General features: G+C 42.4%; 1 protein-coding gene across 6 annotated transcripts in view; it reads left to right on the forward strand.

The window, feature by feature from the left end:
• The window catches only part of DBN1 (drebrin 1), a 118928-nt gene that overhangs the window by 65763 nt on the left and 36974 nt on the right, over window positions 1-16191 (forward strand). For all 6 annotated transcript variants that reach the window (XM_040344444.1, XM_040344445.1, XM_040344439.1 and 3 more), the window contains exons 2-3: window positions 7419-7474; window positions 12095-12207. In XM_040344444.1, the coding sequence (XP_040200378.1) occupies window positions 7419-7474; window positions 12095-12207 (169 nt within the window). The remainder of the gene's footprint in view (window positions 1-7418; window positions 7475-12094; window positions 12208-16191) is intronic.

Below are 16191 nucleotides of genomic sequence, written 5' to 3' on the forward strand. Positions count from 1 at the left end.
TAGGGCTACTTTGATGGATGATTGTGCAACGTTGAAAAAGAACATTGAGAAGCCTGGATTTCTGTTTAAGATAAACTAAAACGCACAATGCAGATCATGCTTATTTGTGCCTGGAATTCAGTTTAAAGATGTTGCCCTGTTGGTAGAAGAGAAAAGATTATATAGCACCATCAAGTAGTGGCATCAAGTTACACAGCGATTTAATATACAAAAAGATGTCAAATAGTTTTGAGACTAGTTTTGTAACATGCCAACAGATGACAGTACAACGTCGCAGGGAGCACCAACCTTCATAAGTCAGTGTGCCAAAAGACATCATTGTGTACATCGTGCATTACCACGTCTGCTATTTCATCATGGACAAATTAGAACAATAGGCAAACGTGAAATTCTGCATGAAACTGGACAAATTGGCCACAGAGATGTTTGACATGATTCGGAAAGTTTACAGCAATGCTGCAATTGCTGATTCAAGGTGTTTAGAGTGGCATGTGCGATTGTTCTCCACCGATCATCATGCACAAGTTGCCAAATGGTTTCTCAGGGATTGAGCTTGTTGAAGGTCTTCCTGATCTCTAGTCCTCCTCTTTTGGTGATGTTATTCCACTCTTGAAGCAGACAATGTCTTTTGGCACATTGACTTATGAAGGTCGGTGCTCCCTGTGACTGAGCATGCAGCCTTGTGCTGCCATCTGTTGGTGTGTTACAAATCTAGTCTCAACTTTATGATACCACCTTGTATATATTGTATATTCACTTCAGTCCCTGCCTTCAAGGAGCTTAGGGCCAGATTCACATAGAAGAGCGGCGGCGTAACGTATCGTAGATACGTTACACCGCCACAATTTTTCATCGCAAGTGCCTGATTCACCAAGCACTTGCGATGAAAACCTACGCCGGCGGCCTCCGGCGCAAGGCAGGCCAATTTAAATGGGCGTGTGCCATTTAAATTAGGCGCGCTCCCGCGCATGCTCCGTTTCCGAACTCCCGTCGTGCGTAGCGTAATTCCGTATTCCCGGACGGCTTACGCAAACGACGTTAAATTTTGAATTTCGACGCGGGAACGACGGCCGTACTTTAGACAGCAATACGCTTGCTGACTAAAGTTAGGGCACCAAAAACGACGACTAACTTTGCGACGGGAAACTATACTAGCGGCAACGTAGCGAACGCGAAAAACCGTTGTGGATCCGCCGTAACTCCTAATTTGCTTACCCGACGCTGGTTTACGAAGCGAACTCCCCCCAGCGGCGGCTGCGGTACTGCATCCTAAGATCCAATAGTGTAAAACAATTACACCTGTCGGATCTTAGGGATATCTATGCGTAACTGATTCTATGAATCAGTCGCATAGATAGAAACAGAGATACGACAGCGTATCTCCACTGTGAATCTGGCCCTTAGACTTTATGGCTCCTAACTTGGTCATACATACATACATACATACATACACACACTAGGGCCAATTTAGACAGAAGCCAAATAACCTTCCAGCATGTCTTTAGAGTGTAGGAGGAAACTGGAGAACCCAGAGGAAATCCGCACAGGGAAAACATTTAAACAGCAGGCAGGTAGTGCCATGGTTTGGATGCGAACCTACGACCCTAGTTCTGCTAGGCAAAAGTGCTAACCACTTGGCCACCATATCAAATGAACCATTTTGGTCTGCTAAACATGCATTGTCTTCACTGCAAAAAAATTGTCCTTGTCACCTACAGAACTACACAGTGCCTCAAGCAGAGGCATAATCTTCTATTATTTTATTATTATGTGAAGCAAGAACGGTAATGGTCTGATAGTGTGAAATGACATGGGTAAAACGGGATTAAATACAAATTGAGCATCTGTAAGGGAATGTCGTTTGCTCACAGAAGTTGCTTATAGGACAACATCTAGGCAATCGTAACACAAAAATATGAACATGGGGCCGGGCACAAAAAAAGGGACTAATCGCCTACAGGGGCTCAAAAAAGATGGGAGGAAGCGGGTAAAGAGAAGAAACTAGAGAATAAAGAAGAGAAATGGAGGTAATGACACTTAATGTTAGACTTGTTCAAAATCCTTTAGGCCCCTTTCACATGTGAGGGTTCGTTTTTTAAACATCCGCTTGCTCAGCGGGGATCGATCCATTAATCCCTGCTGAGCCGGCAGATGACAGGTCTGTCTCTGCACACTGTGAAGACACTGTCCTGTCAGATCTCCGCTCTCCTCTATGGGGGATCGGATGAAAACGAACCGTCTGTTCGTTTTCATCCGATCCACCAGACGGATGCAAAATAGGTAGGGGTGCAACGGATCAAAAAACTCATGGTTTGGATCGTTCCTCGGATCAGGAGTCACTGATCGGATCATTTTTCGGATCGGCAAAAAAAAAAAAATCTCCCCCACTGTAATATCCACATCTCCCCCCCCACTGTAATACCCCCCCACTGTAATATCCACACCCCCCCCACTGTAATATCCACACACACCGCCCCCCCCACTGTAATATCCAAATCCCCCCCCCCCACTGTAATATCCACATACCCTCAGGCAAGATAGCCCCCCCCCTCAGGTAGTACAGAGTCACTTCCAGCGGTGTGTCCGAGTGCGGGCTCCTCCTCCTCTGTGGGTGTAAACAGAGGAGGAGGGCTGCTGCCGGGTGTACCAAGATGGCCGCGGCTCCGGAGCTTTCCTAATGTTATTGCCGCGGCTCCGGAGCTAGGCCGAAGCCGCGGCCTTTCCTAACGTTATAGCCATGGCTCCAGAGGTAGGCCGAAGCCGTGGCCATAACATTAGGAAAGGCCACGGCTTCGGCCTAGCTCCGGAGCCGCGGACATAATATTAGGAAAGGCCGCGGCTTTGGCCTAGCTCCGGAGACGCGGCAATCCGCGGATCACAGTGTGTGCCGATCCGAAGGGGGTGACCCGTTCGGATCACGGATCACCTGTGATCCGTTGCAGCCCTAAAAATAGGGTTTGCATCCGTCACATTTTAGTGGATCGGGGCTGATCGGGTGTTAGCAGGCATGTCACCGCTGACATGCGACGCTCAATACAGGTACATGGTGCACCTGAAAAAACTGACAGGCGGATCTGAACGGTCCGCACATGTGAAAGAGGCCTTGGAGTTTGGCTATCCTAGTGCGAATTTTGCGTACACTCCCCCCATTATTTGATACAGGACTAAAACTTCCTGAAAAGGTAACTTCTCCCAGTATTCAGTTGTGGTGTTCTAAAATTATTCAGGATCGTGCTGATAGGCAATTTAAAATTGATACCTAGCAGAAATATTTTCTGGGGTCTACAGATGGTTGACAAAAGTATTGGAAAGTTAAAAAAAGTGGTTCCCAATAGCAACACAAATTATTCCTAATATTTTTAAACCTGCATTTGAAATGTTGTTATAGACAGCACTTCTACTTTCTTCCCTCTGTTTGTAGGATGCCTCCTATTTATTCTACAAACATATTATAGAGCTGAGCAAGAAGACTCTGAAAACCGAAAATTTGTAATACGTATTCTTATAGATAAACGTAATGAGGGCAAAATCATTCTACCTTTTCTCCATCCCAATGATGTTGAGGGTTAAGAATCTGTCTATCTATCTATCTATCTATCTATCTCTCTATATCTCTCTATCTATCTCTTTATCTCTCTATCTATCTCTCTATCTATATCTCTCTATCTCTTTATCTCTCTATCTCCTATATGTCAATTTTTAAACCACTGGATTTTGTATGCTCATTTAGAAAAACATTTAAATATCCCTTTTGACACCAAGCATATATGACCAGACGTGACCCAAATTTGATGCAAGTCTTTGTTCACCTCAATTTTGATTTATGTACATATTTGTTGCATGTGCGCCAAAGAAACCATTTCCTTCCATCCATGGTAAATAGAATAAGTGTGATTTTGTTGTAGATTTTATGCTAGTCTCATATCGAAAATGAATAGAATACTAGAGTTACGAAAATTCTCATAAGACAGAATACAACTTCCCGCGATGAGGTAATTTGTTCTTTTTGTTTCTGAGCTTGTGTGGTCTTGGTCACTTGTCGTTAGTTGTGTTACCATGCAAGAATTTTTTTTTCTGCTTGTCCCTTCCGATAAATTCCCATGGACTGTTTTAAACGGCTCTCGAAAACTGTGTACTAACAATCAGATTATCGGACGATCGTTTTCAAAAGTGGTGTTTTTTTGTCGTAATTTCTTATCGTATGTATTGGGCATTAGATTGTCATCATTGCTTTAAGGTAACCTATGTGTGGGTATCTCTGGTAGTACAAGTCTGGAGAAGATTGGAATTGGTTTTATTAAAACTGGAGAGTGCAACATTTGGTGTAGCTGTGCATGGTAGCCAATCAGCTTCTAACTTCAGGTTGTTCAATTAAGCTTTGACAAGAAAAAAAAAATTGGAAGCTGATTGGTTTCTATGCAGAACTGCACCAGATTTTGCACTCCAGTTTTAGCAAATCAACCCCACTGTGTTAAAGCACATAGGGTGGCTTACATCTGTCTTTTGAAGATGAAGGGTCTCCCCTAACAGTGTTCGCTCTGATCATCATCAGCTGGGCTAATGGGACACTACATTTTTATGAAGGGGGGAAAAAAATTGACAGTTGGCAAAAAAAAATTAAAACTGTGTGGATGACCACGTCTTGTGCTTGGAAGCACTCTCAATCCCTAGAAAACGCGTATCTGGGCCAGCTGTTGCATTTGATCTCTAAATCTGTCTGGCTACCAAACTTTGGTTTCAAGATGAGTTTGGCAACCTTTACAACATCATACGTTTTAAGAAATAACCCACAAACGTCTTAGGAAATGGGGTGGAAATAGGGTGCACATTCTGTATCGGAGTCTGTCTTTGGAAAGAGAAGGGTTGAAATTTTTTAGTTTCTTGTCATTATTTCGGTAACGCTACACCTCTGCAAACAATTTGCAGCTTTGTCATTGTTGACGCATACTACCTTAGAGAGAGCAGTGACACATGACAGTCACAGGAAGGCCTGAAGTTTCAACATGGGGGCTGAGACTGAAAGACAAGTTTTTACCTTTTTCCTTCTGGCACCCAAAGGGGAAAGCTAGGGCTCAGGTGACAGATTGGAGCACTTTTTGTTTACAAGCCGAATAGTTTGCATTTTGATGCACATTCTGTAAAGGTTGGGAAGTGCCGGTTCACACAGGGGCGACTTGTCAGGTGACTTGCCTGCCTGACAAGTTGCGCTCCGTTCTGTACTATGGAACCGTTCTAATAGGAGCGACTTGAGTCGCTCTGACTTAAAAAAAGGTTCTTGTACGACTTTAGGACAACTTCTGGGCGACTTGCATTGACAATACAGAAGTGATTTTGCAAGTCGCCTCTGAAGTCGTGTGCAGATCGCCTTGCAAGTCGTGCTGCCCCAGTGTGAACCGGCACTAAGTGTGCTCTGTACACATGAAAAGATTCAATTTCGTTCTAATGCCTGTTTTTTTTAATACTTATGACTGTAAATACAGTGCCACAACAAAAATTACATAACTACAATGACACAAGTATTTGGTTTCCAAATTTTTTTATTTTTTTTGATGACATCAATGTGTGGCTGGGCTGGGCTGATATTTTGTCTGTGTTCTACTTTGAATTTGCTGAATCTCTAGTTCTTTCTCTGTTGATGTCATTTCTGTTTGTTCAACCTAGTCACTGCCTTAGTTCTCTAGATAATCATTTGTCCTCCAGAATTTTAGTGCTTGTCAGAAACCAGGGAAAACTAAGCGTGCCAAGATATTTCCTCTTCCTGGCATCTTAAAGTGGAGGTTCACCCGGAAATACCACTTTTTACCCTTAGATTGATGCTCATTTTGTCTAGGGGAATCGGCTAGTTGTTTTAAAATCGAAGCAGTACTTACCGTTGTAGAGAGCGATCTTCTCCGCCGCTTCCGGGTATGGGCTGCGGGACTGGGCGTTCCTATTTTGATTGACAGGCTTCCGACGGTCGCATCCATCGCGTCATGATTTTCCGAAAGTAGCCGAACGTCGGTGCGCAGACGCAGTTTAGAGCCGCACCGACGTTCGGCTTCTTTCGGATACTCGTGACGCGATGGATGCGACCGTCGGAAGCCTGTCGGAAGACTGTCAATCAAGAAGGAACGCCCAGTCCCGAAGACCCATACCCGGAAGCGGCGGAGAAGATCGCTCTCTACACCGGTAAGTACTGCTCGGATTTTAAAACAACTAGCAGATTCCCCTAGACAAAATGAGCATCAATCTAAGGGTAAAATTTTTTTTATGGGTGAACTCCCGCTTTAAAGGTATTGCATTCTGATGGCTGAATGTTTTCAGACAATGCAATATTAACTATAAATGAATTTCCTTTATTCTCTTTTTACATGCCATTGTTTATATTTTCTCCGTATTTGCATACGTACCAAACTGTTTAGTAGAAATTAGTTACAGGGGTTGGGACAAACTGAAGAGTTTCAACAAGGATTAAACTGTATGAATAAACGGTGAAAAATATAAAGTATGACAGAAAACAAATACTCTTGGTTAGACATGTTCGATTCGTTTCGTTACGAATTGAAATTCATACAAATTTTTCGTTATTTGGAAAATCGGGTGTATCCAAATTTAAACAAATCCGAAATAACTAAACAAAATTTTGTACGAAATTCAAATGGTTTTCGATTTTGAATTTGAATTTTTTTAAATTGAATTCAAATGATTTTTTAAATCTAATAGAATTGAATTCGAATTTCCGAAGAGAATAGAAAAACAAAGATTATAGGAAAAAAAGGAATAGAATAAAATATAACCATCTTCTGAAATTCGTATTTAAAATAGAATACATTTGAATACAGTAGAAAAGAATGGGAAAAAAAGAATAAAATAGAAAAAAAACTTCTTCCGAATAGAATAAATTTGAATAGACTAGAATAAACAATAGAAAATATAATTTTACAATATAACCGTTATCCGAAATTAGAATTTTTTAATAGAATGGAAAAATCATAGAAATTGAATAGAATAGAAAAAACAGATAAGAACGGAATAGAATGAATATAACAATCATCCGAAATTCGAGTTTCAAATAGAATAAATTAGATTTTTGAATGGATTCAATTTAAATTTTACAAAACAAATTTAACTAAACGATTTTATGTAAATAACAAAACAACAATTTATTTTGTTCTGCACATTGTCTTCTCTTAGTGTTGTGGGCATTTTAAAAGGGTGGCATAATGTAAATGAAGAATAAACCACCTATATACCAAAAAAAAATCTATAGCTAGCAGATACAGATTACATTTTTTTTTTTTTTTTTTTTTATGAGGCGCTCTGTTCTCCTATTCAGAACTGTATCCCGATTTTTTTTTTTTTTGATTTTTTTTTTTTTGTATTGTTTTGATGTCTAGGCAAGTGCCGTTTTCAGTCATTGTTCTGTCTTCTTCTTACAGGGCTCTCTACACATATGAGGATGGCACAGATAATCTCATGTTGGCAACAACAGGAGGTAAGTGGTAAACTCTCGTACCAATACAAAATGCGCAGTTTATGTTCAATTATGTGAAATGTTCTTCCTTTTACTGATTATTCCCTATTAATTGATGGATGGTTCTGAGTCTAATAGATGTAAGGAATGCATTTGGTTTTGATCAGCCAATCTGCTATAACATGTTCACTATCAGACTTATTCAGTAAACTACAGGAAGCAAAGTGCAAGGACAGTGACTTTGCTTGATTTGGTTGTAAACCTCCGACATGAAATATGAACCAAACATACAGTGCATCTGGAAAGTATTCACAGCTCTTTACTTTTTACACATTTTTTATATTGCAGCTTTATACCAAAATGGATGAAATCATTTTCCTTTAAAATTCTAAAAACACCACATAATTACAGTGTGAAAAAAGTTTGTTTGAAATCTTTGCAAATTTATTAAAAATAAAAAACAAAACAATCACATGTATTCCCAGCCTTTGCCATGACACTCAAATTTGAACTTGGATGCATACCGTTTCCACTGATCATCCTTGAGATGTTTCTACAACTTGATTGGAGTCCACCTGTGGTAAATTCAGTTGATTGGACAAGATTTGAGAAGGCACATACCTGTCTATATAAGGTCTCACAGTTAACATGTCAGAGCACAAACCAAGCCACGAAGTCCAAGGAATTGTCTGTAGACTTCCACGACATGATTGTATCAAGGCACAGATCTGGGGAAGAGTACAGAAAAATGTCTGCAGCTTTGAATGTCCCAATGAGAACAGTGGCCTCCATCGTCCGTAAATTAAAGTGGATGTAAACCCGAATTTTTTTTCATCTGTGCCCAGTCTTGCCACAAAGAGTTAATCCAGCTCTGAGCAATCCTCTCTTTTTTCTTTTTTTCTTTTTTCATTAAGACAAACGGACAAACAGGAGCAAACTTTTGTCCGTTCTTCCCCCTTGCTGTGAATGACAGTCTCAGGCTAGTACATATATCATGCACTAGCCTGAGACGGGCATTATTTTTTTTATTCCCACCCCCACTCCTTTTCTGGAGTCCTTTTTCTGAAGTCATGTGGTTACTTTTCTTGATTTTGACTGGATGGCCTGTATAGTAGAGTGGCCAGAGGAAGCCACGCCACAGTGAAAAGCACATGACTGCCCGTCTGGAGTTTGCCGAAAGTCACCTGAAGGACTCTCAGACCATGAGAAACAAACTTCTCTGGTCTGATAAAACAAAGATTGAACCCTTTTTTTTGGCCTAAATGGCAAGTGTCATCATGTTTGGAGGAAACCATGCACTGCTCATCACCTGGCCAATACCATTCCTACAGTGAAGCATGGTGGTGGCAGAATCATGCTGTTTGTTGGATGTTTTTCAGAGGCAGGAACTGGGAGACTAGTTAGGATCGAGGAAAAGATGAATACAGCAATGTACAGACACATCCTTGATGAAAACCTGCTCCAGAGCGCTCTGGACTTCAGACTGGGGAGAAGGTTCATCTTCCAACAGGACAACAACCCTAAGCACACAGCCAAGATAATGGCTATGGGACAACTCTGTGAATATCCTTGAGTGGCCCAACCAAAGCCCAGACTTGAACCTGATTGAATACTTCTGGAGAGATCTGAAAATGGCTGTGCACCGATGCTCCCATCCAACCTGGTGGTGCTGGAGAGGTCCTGCAAAAAAGATTGGGAGAAACTGCCCAAAAATAGGTGTGCCAAGCTTGTAACATCATACTCAAAAAGACCTGAGGTTGTAATTGGCACTTCAACAAAGTATTGAGCAAAGGCTGTGAATACTTATGTACATGGGATTTTTTTTTTCTTAATAAATTTGCTAAGATTTCAAACAAACTTCATTTACATTGTCATTAGAGCCAGTTCACACTGGGGCAACTCGTCTGGCGGGTCAGCCGCCTGACGAGTCGTGTCCCATTCTATGCAATAGAACCGTTCTAATAGGAGCGACGCAAGTCGCTCCGACTTAGAAAAAGGTTCTTGTACGACTTCGGTGGCGGCTCGGGGCGACCTGCATTGACTTCTATACAGTGGTCATTTTGCAGATCGCCTCTGAAGTCGTCTTCAGGACGCCTTGTGGAGTCGCCCCAGAAGTCGTGCCGCCTAAGTGTGAACCGGCTCTTATGGGGTATTGTTTGTAGAATTTTGAGGAAAATTATGTATTTAATCCATTTTGGAATAAGGCTATAATATAACCAGAATGGAAAAAGTGATGCGCTGTGAATACTTTCCAGATGCACTGTATCCCTCTATAGTGTGCACTTGTCTCAATTAAGATAACGAATTGTCACTTTTGCTTGCTGCTTTGTTCCTCTGCTATTAGCATGACTCTGACAAGTTTTCCTGACACCAAGAGAAAGTGACAGGGGAGTGGTCGCCAGCTTATTGACAGCCTCAGCTATGTTTCTGTGTCCCTCCAATCAGCTGTCAGAGGTCTCCTCACTGATCTCTCCAGGCTGCGGTCATCCCTGCTGCTTGTGCACCTTTTTTCTTCCACATAACTTTCTATTAATGTGCTTTTGATACAGCACTTTGGGAACATCCAACTTATTTTGCAATTGCCTTTTGAGGCTTTCCATCCTTATAGAGGGTGTCAATGATGGTTTTCTGCACAACTGTCAGATCAGCAGTCTTTCCCATGATTGTGATTCCTACTGAACCAGACTGAGAGACCATTTAAAGGTTTAGGAACCCTTTGCAGGTGTTATGGCTTAATTGGCTGATTAGAGTGTGACACTTTGAGCCTAGAATATTGCACCTTTTCACAATATTCAAAGATCAAAGTTGTTGAGCGGGGGGGGGGGGGAATTCCGTGGATCGGAGTTGTTGAGCGGGGGGGGTTTCCGTGGATCGGAGTTGTTGAGCGGGAGGGGGGGGTTGTCACGAATCGCGGGACGGTTGGGAGGTATGTCTGATTGACCTTCTATAATCTGTTTACCACCTGTTAAACCCCATGCATTTACTGACCCACAGTAATTTTAGCTACCCCCATGGATATTTCCATCAATTACTGGGGGTTTATATTGCCCACTTTTGGGTAACCCTAATGGTAAATATCTATGCTTCCAACCTGGAACATTCTGTATATTAACCACTTGCCGACCTCCTCATGTAGATATACGTCAGCAGAATGGCACGGACAGGCACATCAACGTAACTGTACGTGCTCTGCTTGACGTGGGTGGGGGGTCCGATCGGGACCCCCCCCCCCCCCCCGCGCTACATGCGGCGGTCGGTAAGCCTCGGGGAGCGATCCGGGACGACGGCACGGCTATTTGTTTATAGCCGCTCCATCGCGATCGCTCCCCGGAGCTGAAGAACGGGGAGAGCCGTGTGTAAACACGGCTTCCCCATGCTCCACTATGGCGGCGCATCGATCGAGTGATCCCTTTTATAGGGGAGACTCGATTGATGATGTCAGTCCTACAGCCACACCCCCCTACAGTAGTAAACACACACTAAGTGAACACTAAATGTTACAGCGCCCCCTGTGTTTAACTCCCAAACTGCAACTTTCATTTTCACAATAAAGAGTGCAATTTAAATGCATTTTTTGCTGTGAAAATGACAATGGTCCCAAAAATGTGTCAAAATTGTCCGAAGTGTCCGCCATAATGTCGCAGTCATGAAAAAAATCGCTGATCGCCGCCATTAGTAGTAAAAAATAAATAAAAATGCAATAAAACTATCCCCTATTTTGTAAACGCTATAAATTTTGCGCAAACCAACCGATAAACGATTATTGCCATTTTTTTTTTTTTTTTTACTAAAAATAGGTAGAAGAATACGTATCGGCCTAAACTGAGGGAAACATTTTTTTTTATATATATGTTTTTGGGGGATATTTATTATAGCAAAAAGTAAAAAATATTGCATTTTTTTCAAAATTGTCGCTCTATTTTTGTTTATAGCGCAAAAAATAAAAACCGCAGAGGTCATCAAATACCACCAAAAGAAAGCTCTATTTGTGGGGAAAAAGGGACGCCAATTTTGTTTGGGAGCCACGTCGCACGACCGCGCAATTGTCTGTTAAAGCGACGCAGTCCCGAACTGTAAAAACCCCTTGGGTCTTTAGGCAGCATATTGGTCCGGGGCTTAAGTGGTTAAGCAACGAATAAACTGAGAGCAGGCTTGCCTTTAAAGGGCCCATCCTCCTTCTTTTTTTTTGCTTTGTGAGTAATTTGTGGGAATACCTCTTTTATACCCTAGAGCAGTGATGGTGAACCTTGGCAACCCAGATGTTTTGGGACTACATTTCCCACGATGCTCCAATACACTGCAAAGTGCATGAGCATCATGGGAAATGTAGTTCCAAAACATCTGCAGTGCCAGGGTTTGCCATCGCTGCCCTAGAGGCTTATGCAATATAAACATGTAAATGGATCCACCTTAAATGGTATTGGAATGTCAAGAACTTAAGGCAAAAAAGGTAAACTGTAGTATGGGATGAAGAGGCAAGTACAATGGGTTCCTGAGGTTTGCTGCTGCCAGTTTGAAAGGTAGTTGTTCTGTTGCGTTTGAGATAAAGGTTCTGCTACTTACACCCATGAAACATGTTCAGTCTGCATTCTTATATAATCTTGGTCAATGTGGTATGTTTTTCTGTTATGTTTTTTTCAGGTGGAGGTTTGCCTGACCTTTCTAGCCACTTTGAGAACCAGAAAGTGATGTATGGATTCTGCAGCGTAAAAGAGCCTCATGCCATGCTTGCTCGATATGTCCTTATAAACTGGGTAAGGCATTAGTGTTGTCATGCAGTGTCACCTTTCTTGTGTGTGTGTATGTATGTGTGATATATATATGTATGTATGTATGTATGTATGTATGTGTGTGTGTGTGTGTGTGTGTGTGTGTGTGTGTGTGTGTATGCTGTATATTGTATCTTTTCATGTAACAACACTGAAGAAATGCTACAATGTAAAGTAGTGGGTCTACAGCTTGTACTATATAACAGTGTAAATTGGCTGTCTTCTCAAAAAAAAAATCAACGCACAGTCATTAATGTCTAAACCCCTGGCAACAAAAATGAGCACACCCCTAAGTGAAAATGTCCAAATTGGGCCCAAAGAGTCAATATTTTGTGTGGCCACCATTATTTTCCAGCACTGTCTTAACCCTCTTGGGCATGGAGTTCACCAGAGCTTCACTGGTGGTCACTGGAGTCCTCTTCCACTCCTCTTGACGATATCACAGAGCTGGTGGATGTTGGAGACTTGCACTCCTCCACCTTCCGTTTTTGAGGAAGCCCCACAGATGCTCAATAGGGTTTAGGTCTGGAGACATGCTTGGCCAGTCCATCACCTTTTATCCTCAGCTTCTTTAGCAAGGCAGTGGTCGTCTTGGAGGTGTATTTCGGGTCATTCTCATATTGGAATACTGCCCTGCAGCCCAGTCTCTGAAGGGAGAGGATCATGCTCTGCTTCAGTATGTCACAGTACATGTTGGCATTCATGGTTCCCTCAATGATTTGTAGCTCCCCAGTGCCAGCAGCACGCATGCATCCCAAGGCCATGACACTCCCACCACCGTGCTTGACTGTAGGCACACACTTGTCTTTGTACTCCTCACCTGGTTATCGCCACACACGCTTGACACAATCTGGACCAAATAAGTTTATCTTGGTCTCATCAGACCTCAGGACATGGTTCCAGTAATCCATATCCTTGGTCTGCTTGTCTTCAGCAAACTGTTTGCGGGCTTTCTTGTGCATCTTTAGGACAGAGGCTTCCTTCTGGGACGACAGCCATGCAGACCAATTTGATGCAATGTGCAGCGTATGGTCGGAGCACGGACAGGCTGCCCCCTTCAACTTCTGCAGCAATGCTGGCAGCACTGATACGTCCAAGGTTCGAAATCCGGGCGGCAGGTCGCAATTGCTACTAGAATTAGCGACCTGGCGCCTGGGGAATGAAGCATAGGCTTTCAGAAGGGCGCAAAGCTGCGGCCTCAATTACCGGCCAGTGTGGCCTGACGCGATCGCGCACGGAGACACAGGATACCCCCATGCCTATGCTTCATCCTGTGATCTGGCGCCATCTTGTGGTGGCCGTTGGCATGACAAGACAACCAGCAATGCTGCTGGAGCTTCCCCTGTGTTTTCACTGCCATCTCCTTTCCTCTAATTAGAACCCCCAAACATTATATATATTTTTTATTCTAACACCCTAGAGAATAAAATGTCGGTCATTGCAATACTTTCTGTCGCACCATATTTGCAGCGGTCTTACAAGCGTACCTTTTTGGTAAAGAATACTTTAAAAAAAATAAGACCACAGTAACGTTAGCCTATTGTGAAAGATGATGTTACGCCGAGTAAATTGATACCCAGCATGTCACACTTCAGAATTGCGTCCAATTGGAATGGTGACATATTTTTACCCTTTAAAATCTCCATAGGCGACGTTTAAATTTTTTTTTTACAGGTTGCATGTTTTGAGTTACAGAGGAGGTCTAGGGCTAGAATTATTTATCTTGCTCTACCAATAGCGGCAATACCTCATGTGTGGTTTGAACACTGCTTTCATATTCCGGCGCTACTCACGTATGCGTTCCCTTCTGCGCGCGAGCGCGTTGCTGGCTCCTAACTTTTTTAGCTGGCTAGATTCCAAGCAAATTCGTCAAACCCTGCATGCGTCTATTTCTCAAAGACAACCTCTTGATATGACGCTGAGCGCATGCACTCAACTTCTTTGGTCGACCGTGGTGAAGCCTGTTCTGAGTGGAACCTGTCCTGTTAAACCGCTGTATGGTCTTTGCCACCATGCTGCAGCTCAGTTTCAGGGTCTTGGCAATCTTCTTATAGCCTAGGCCATCTTTATGTACAGCAACAATTCTTTTTTTTCAGATCCTCAGAGAGTTCTTTGCCATGAGGTGCCATGTTGAATTTCCAGTGACCAGTATGAGAAAGTGAGAGCGATAACACCAAATTTAACACGCCTGCTCCCCATTCTCACCTGAGACCTTGTAACACAAACAAGTCACATGACACTGGGGAGGAAAATTGGCAAAATGGGCCCAATTGGGACATTTTCACTTAGGGGTGTACTCGCTTTTGTTGCCAGCGGTTTAGACATTTATGGCTGTGTGTTGAGTTATTTTATGTTGTCACATGAAAAGATGTAGTAAAATATTTAGAAAAATGTGAGGGGTGTACTCACTTTTGTGAGATACTGTGTGTAATGTACACACACTTTTTTTTTTTTTTTTTTTTACTTACGGTGGCAGGCCCTTCTCATCTTTTTCTGATGTAACAGTGCATGCAGGCTATACTGACTAAGGGAGGAACTGCCTTTTTTTATTAAAATTTCATTCAGTGCAATGGCTAGTTATAATCAGTGATGGGCGTCATTTTCCGATTCTGTGTAGCAGCAAGAAGATGACTAAAGAAAGTATAGATTACAATGTTTATAATGCAGAGTTTCCTTGCCTTTTTGGGCCTATTCACACTATTGCGTTGTATTAAAGCGAGTTACGTGCATCGGTGTGAATGGCACCCCAGCGCACTGACCCGTGTTGAGGTATGTTAAAAAAATGGTGTATGATGCACACTTTTGGGTGCGTTTGGCAGCTCATTTTTAATTGTGGGGGGTGCCTTATCACCACACACATTAACATGGTAACTCGCAACAATGATGTGAATAGGCCCCTTGCTTATACACAGGCTTTTTTTTTTTTTTTTTTTTTTTTATGGTTACTAAATACTTCCTATTAGTAATGACAAGATTGGAAATCTTTTACAATAGAGGCAAGGATTTGGGGGCTTTCTTATAGCATGAGGAGAGTATGAATGTTCAGCCATTCGAACAATTCATTGATTGCAGGTCAGGTGAGCACTCCTGAGAGGGTATCCATGGAGCTGGCTTACCTTTGCTTAATCAGTAGGGAACAGAGGAATAGGCTTAACATTTTTTAGCTTGTCTGACTGATAACCTGTGCAGTGATTTCCTGACCATACAAAGTTGGGTTGTGTCAGTTAAACAAATACTTTTTGTTGAAGCACCTTTTATTACATCACACAGTCTTTTTGGGTATGAGTCTATCAGCATGGCACATCGTGATTTGGCAGTACTTGCCCACTCTTCTTTGCAAAAGCACTCCAAATCTGTTTATGGCACCAAACATATCTTTTGGCATTTACTGCCAAAAAGTTTAACCTTGGTTTCATCAGACCATAATACATTTTGCCACATGATTTTGGGAGACTTCAGATGTGTGTTTGCAAAAGTTAGTCAGGCTTGGATGTTTTTTTCATAAAGAAAGGCTTCCGTCTTGCCACTCTACCCCATAGCCCAGACATATGAAGAATACGGGAGATTGTTGTCAAATGTTTCACACAGCCAGTACTTGCCAGATATTCTTGCAGCTCTTTTAACCGCTTAAGGACCGCCGCATGCAGATTTACATTAACAGAATGGCACGGCTGGGCAAACGGGCGTATATATACACGTCCCCTTTTTAAGTTTCCGGCCGTGTGGGCGATGGCCACCGTTGTCCCGCGATCGTGTCACAGAGCTGAAGAACGGGGAGATGTTGGTGTAAACACATCTCCCCGTTCTTCCTACGCCACGCCCCATAACAATTAGAATCACTCCCTAGGACACGCTTAACCCCTTCAGCTCCCCCTACAGGTTAAACCCTTCTCTGCCAGTGTTATTTTTACAGTAATCGGTGCATTTTTATAGCACTGATCGCTGTAAAAATGACAATGGTCCCAAATT

The sequence above is a fragment of the Rana temporaria genome, chromosome 3 (genome assembly GCF_905171775.1).
Source record: "Rana temporaria chromosome 3, aRanTem1.1, whole genome shotgun sequence".
Classification (NCBI taxonomy): Eukaryota; Metazoa; Chordata; class Amphibia; order Anura; family Ranidae; genus Rana; species Rana temporaria.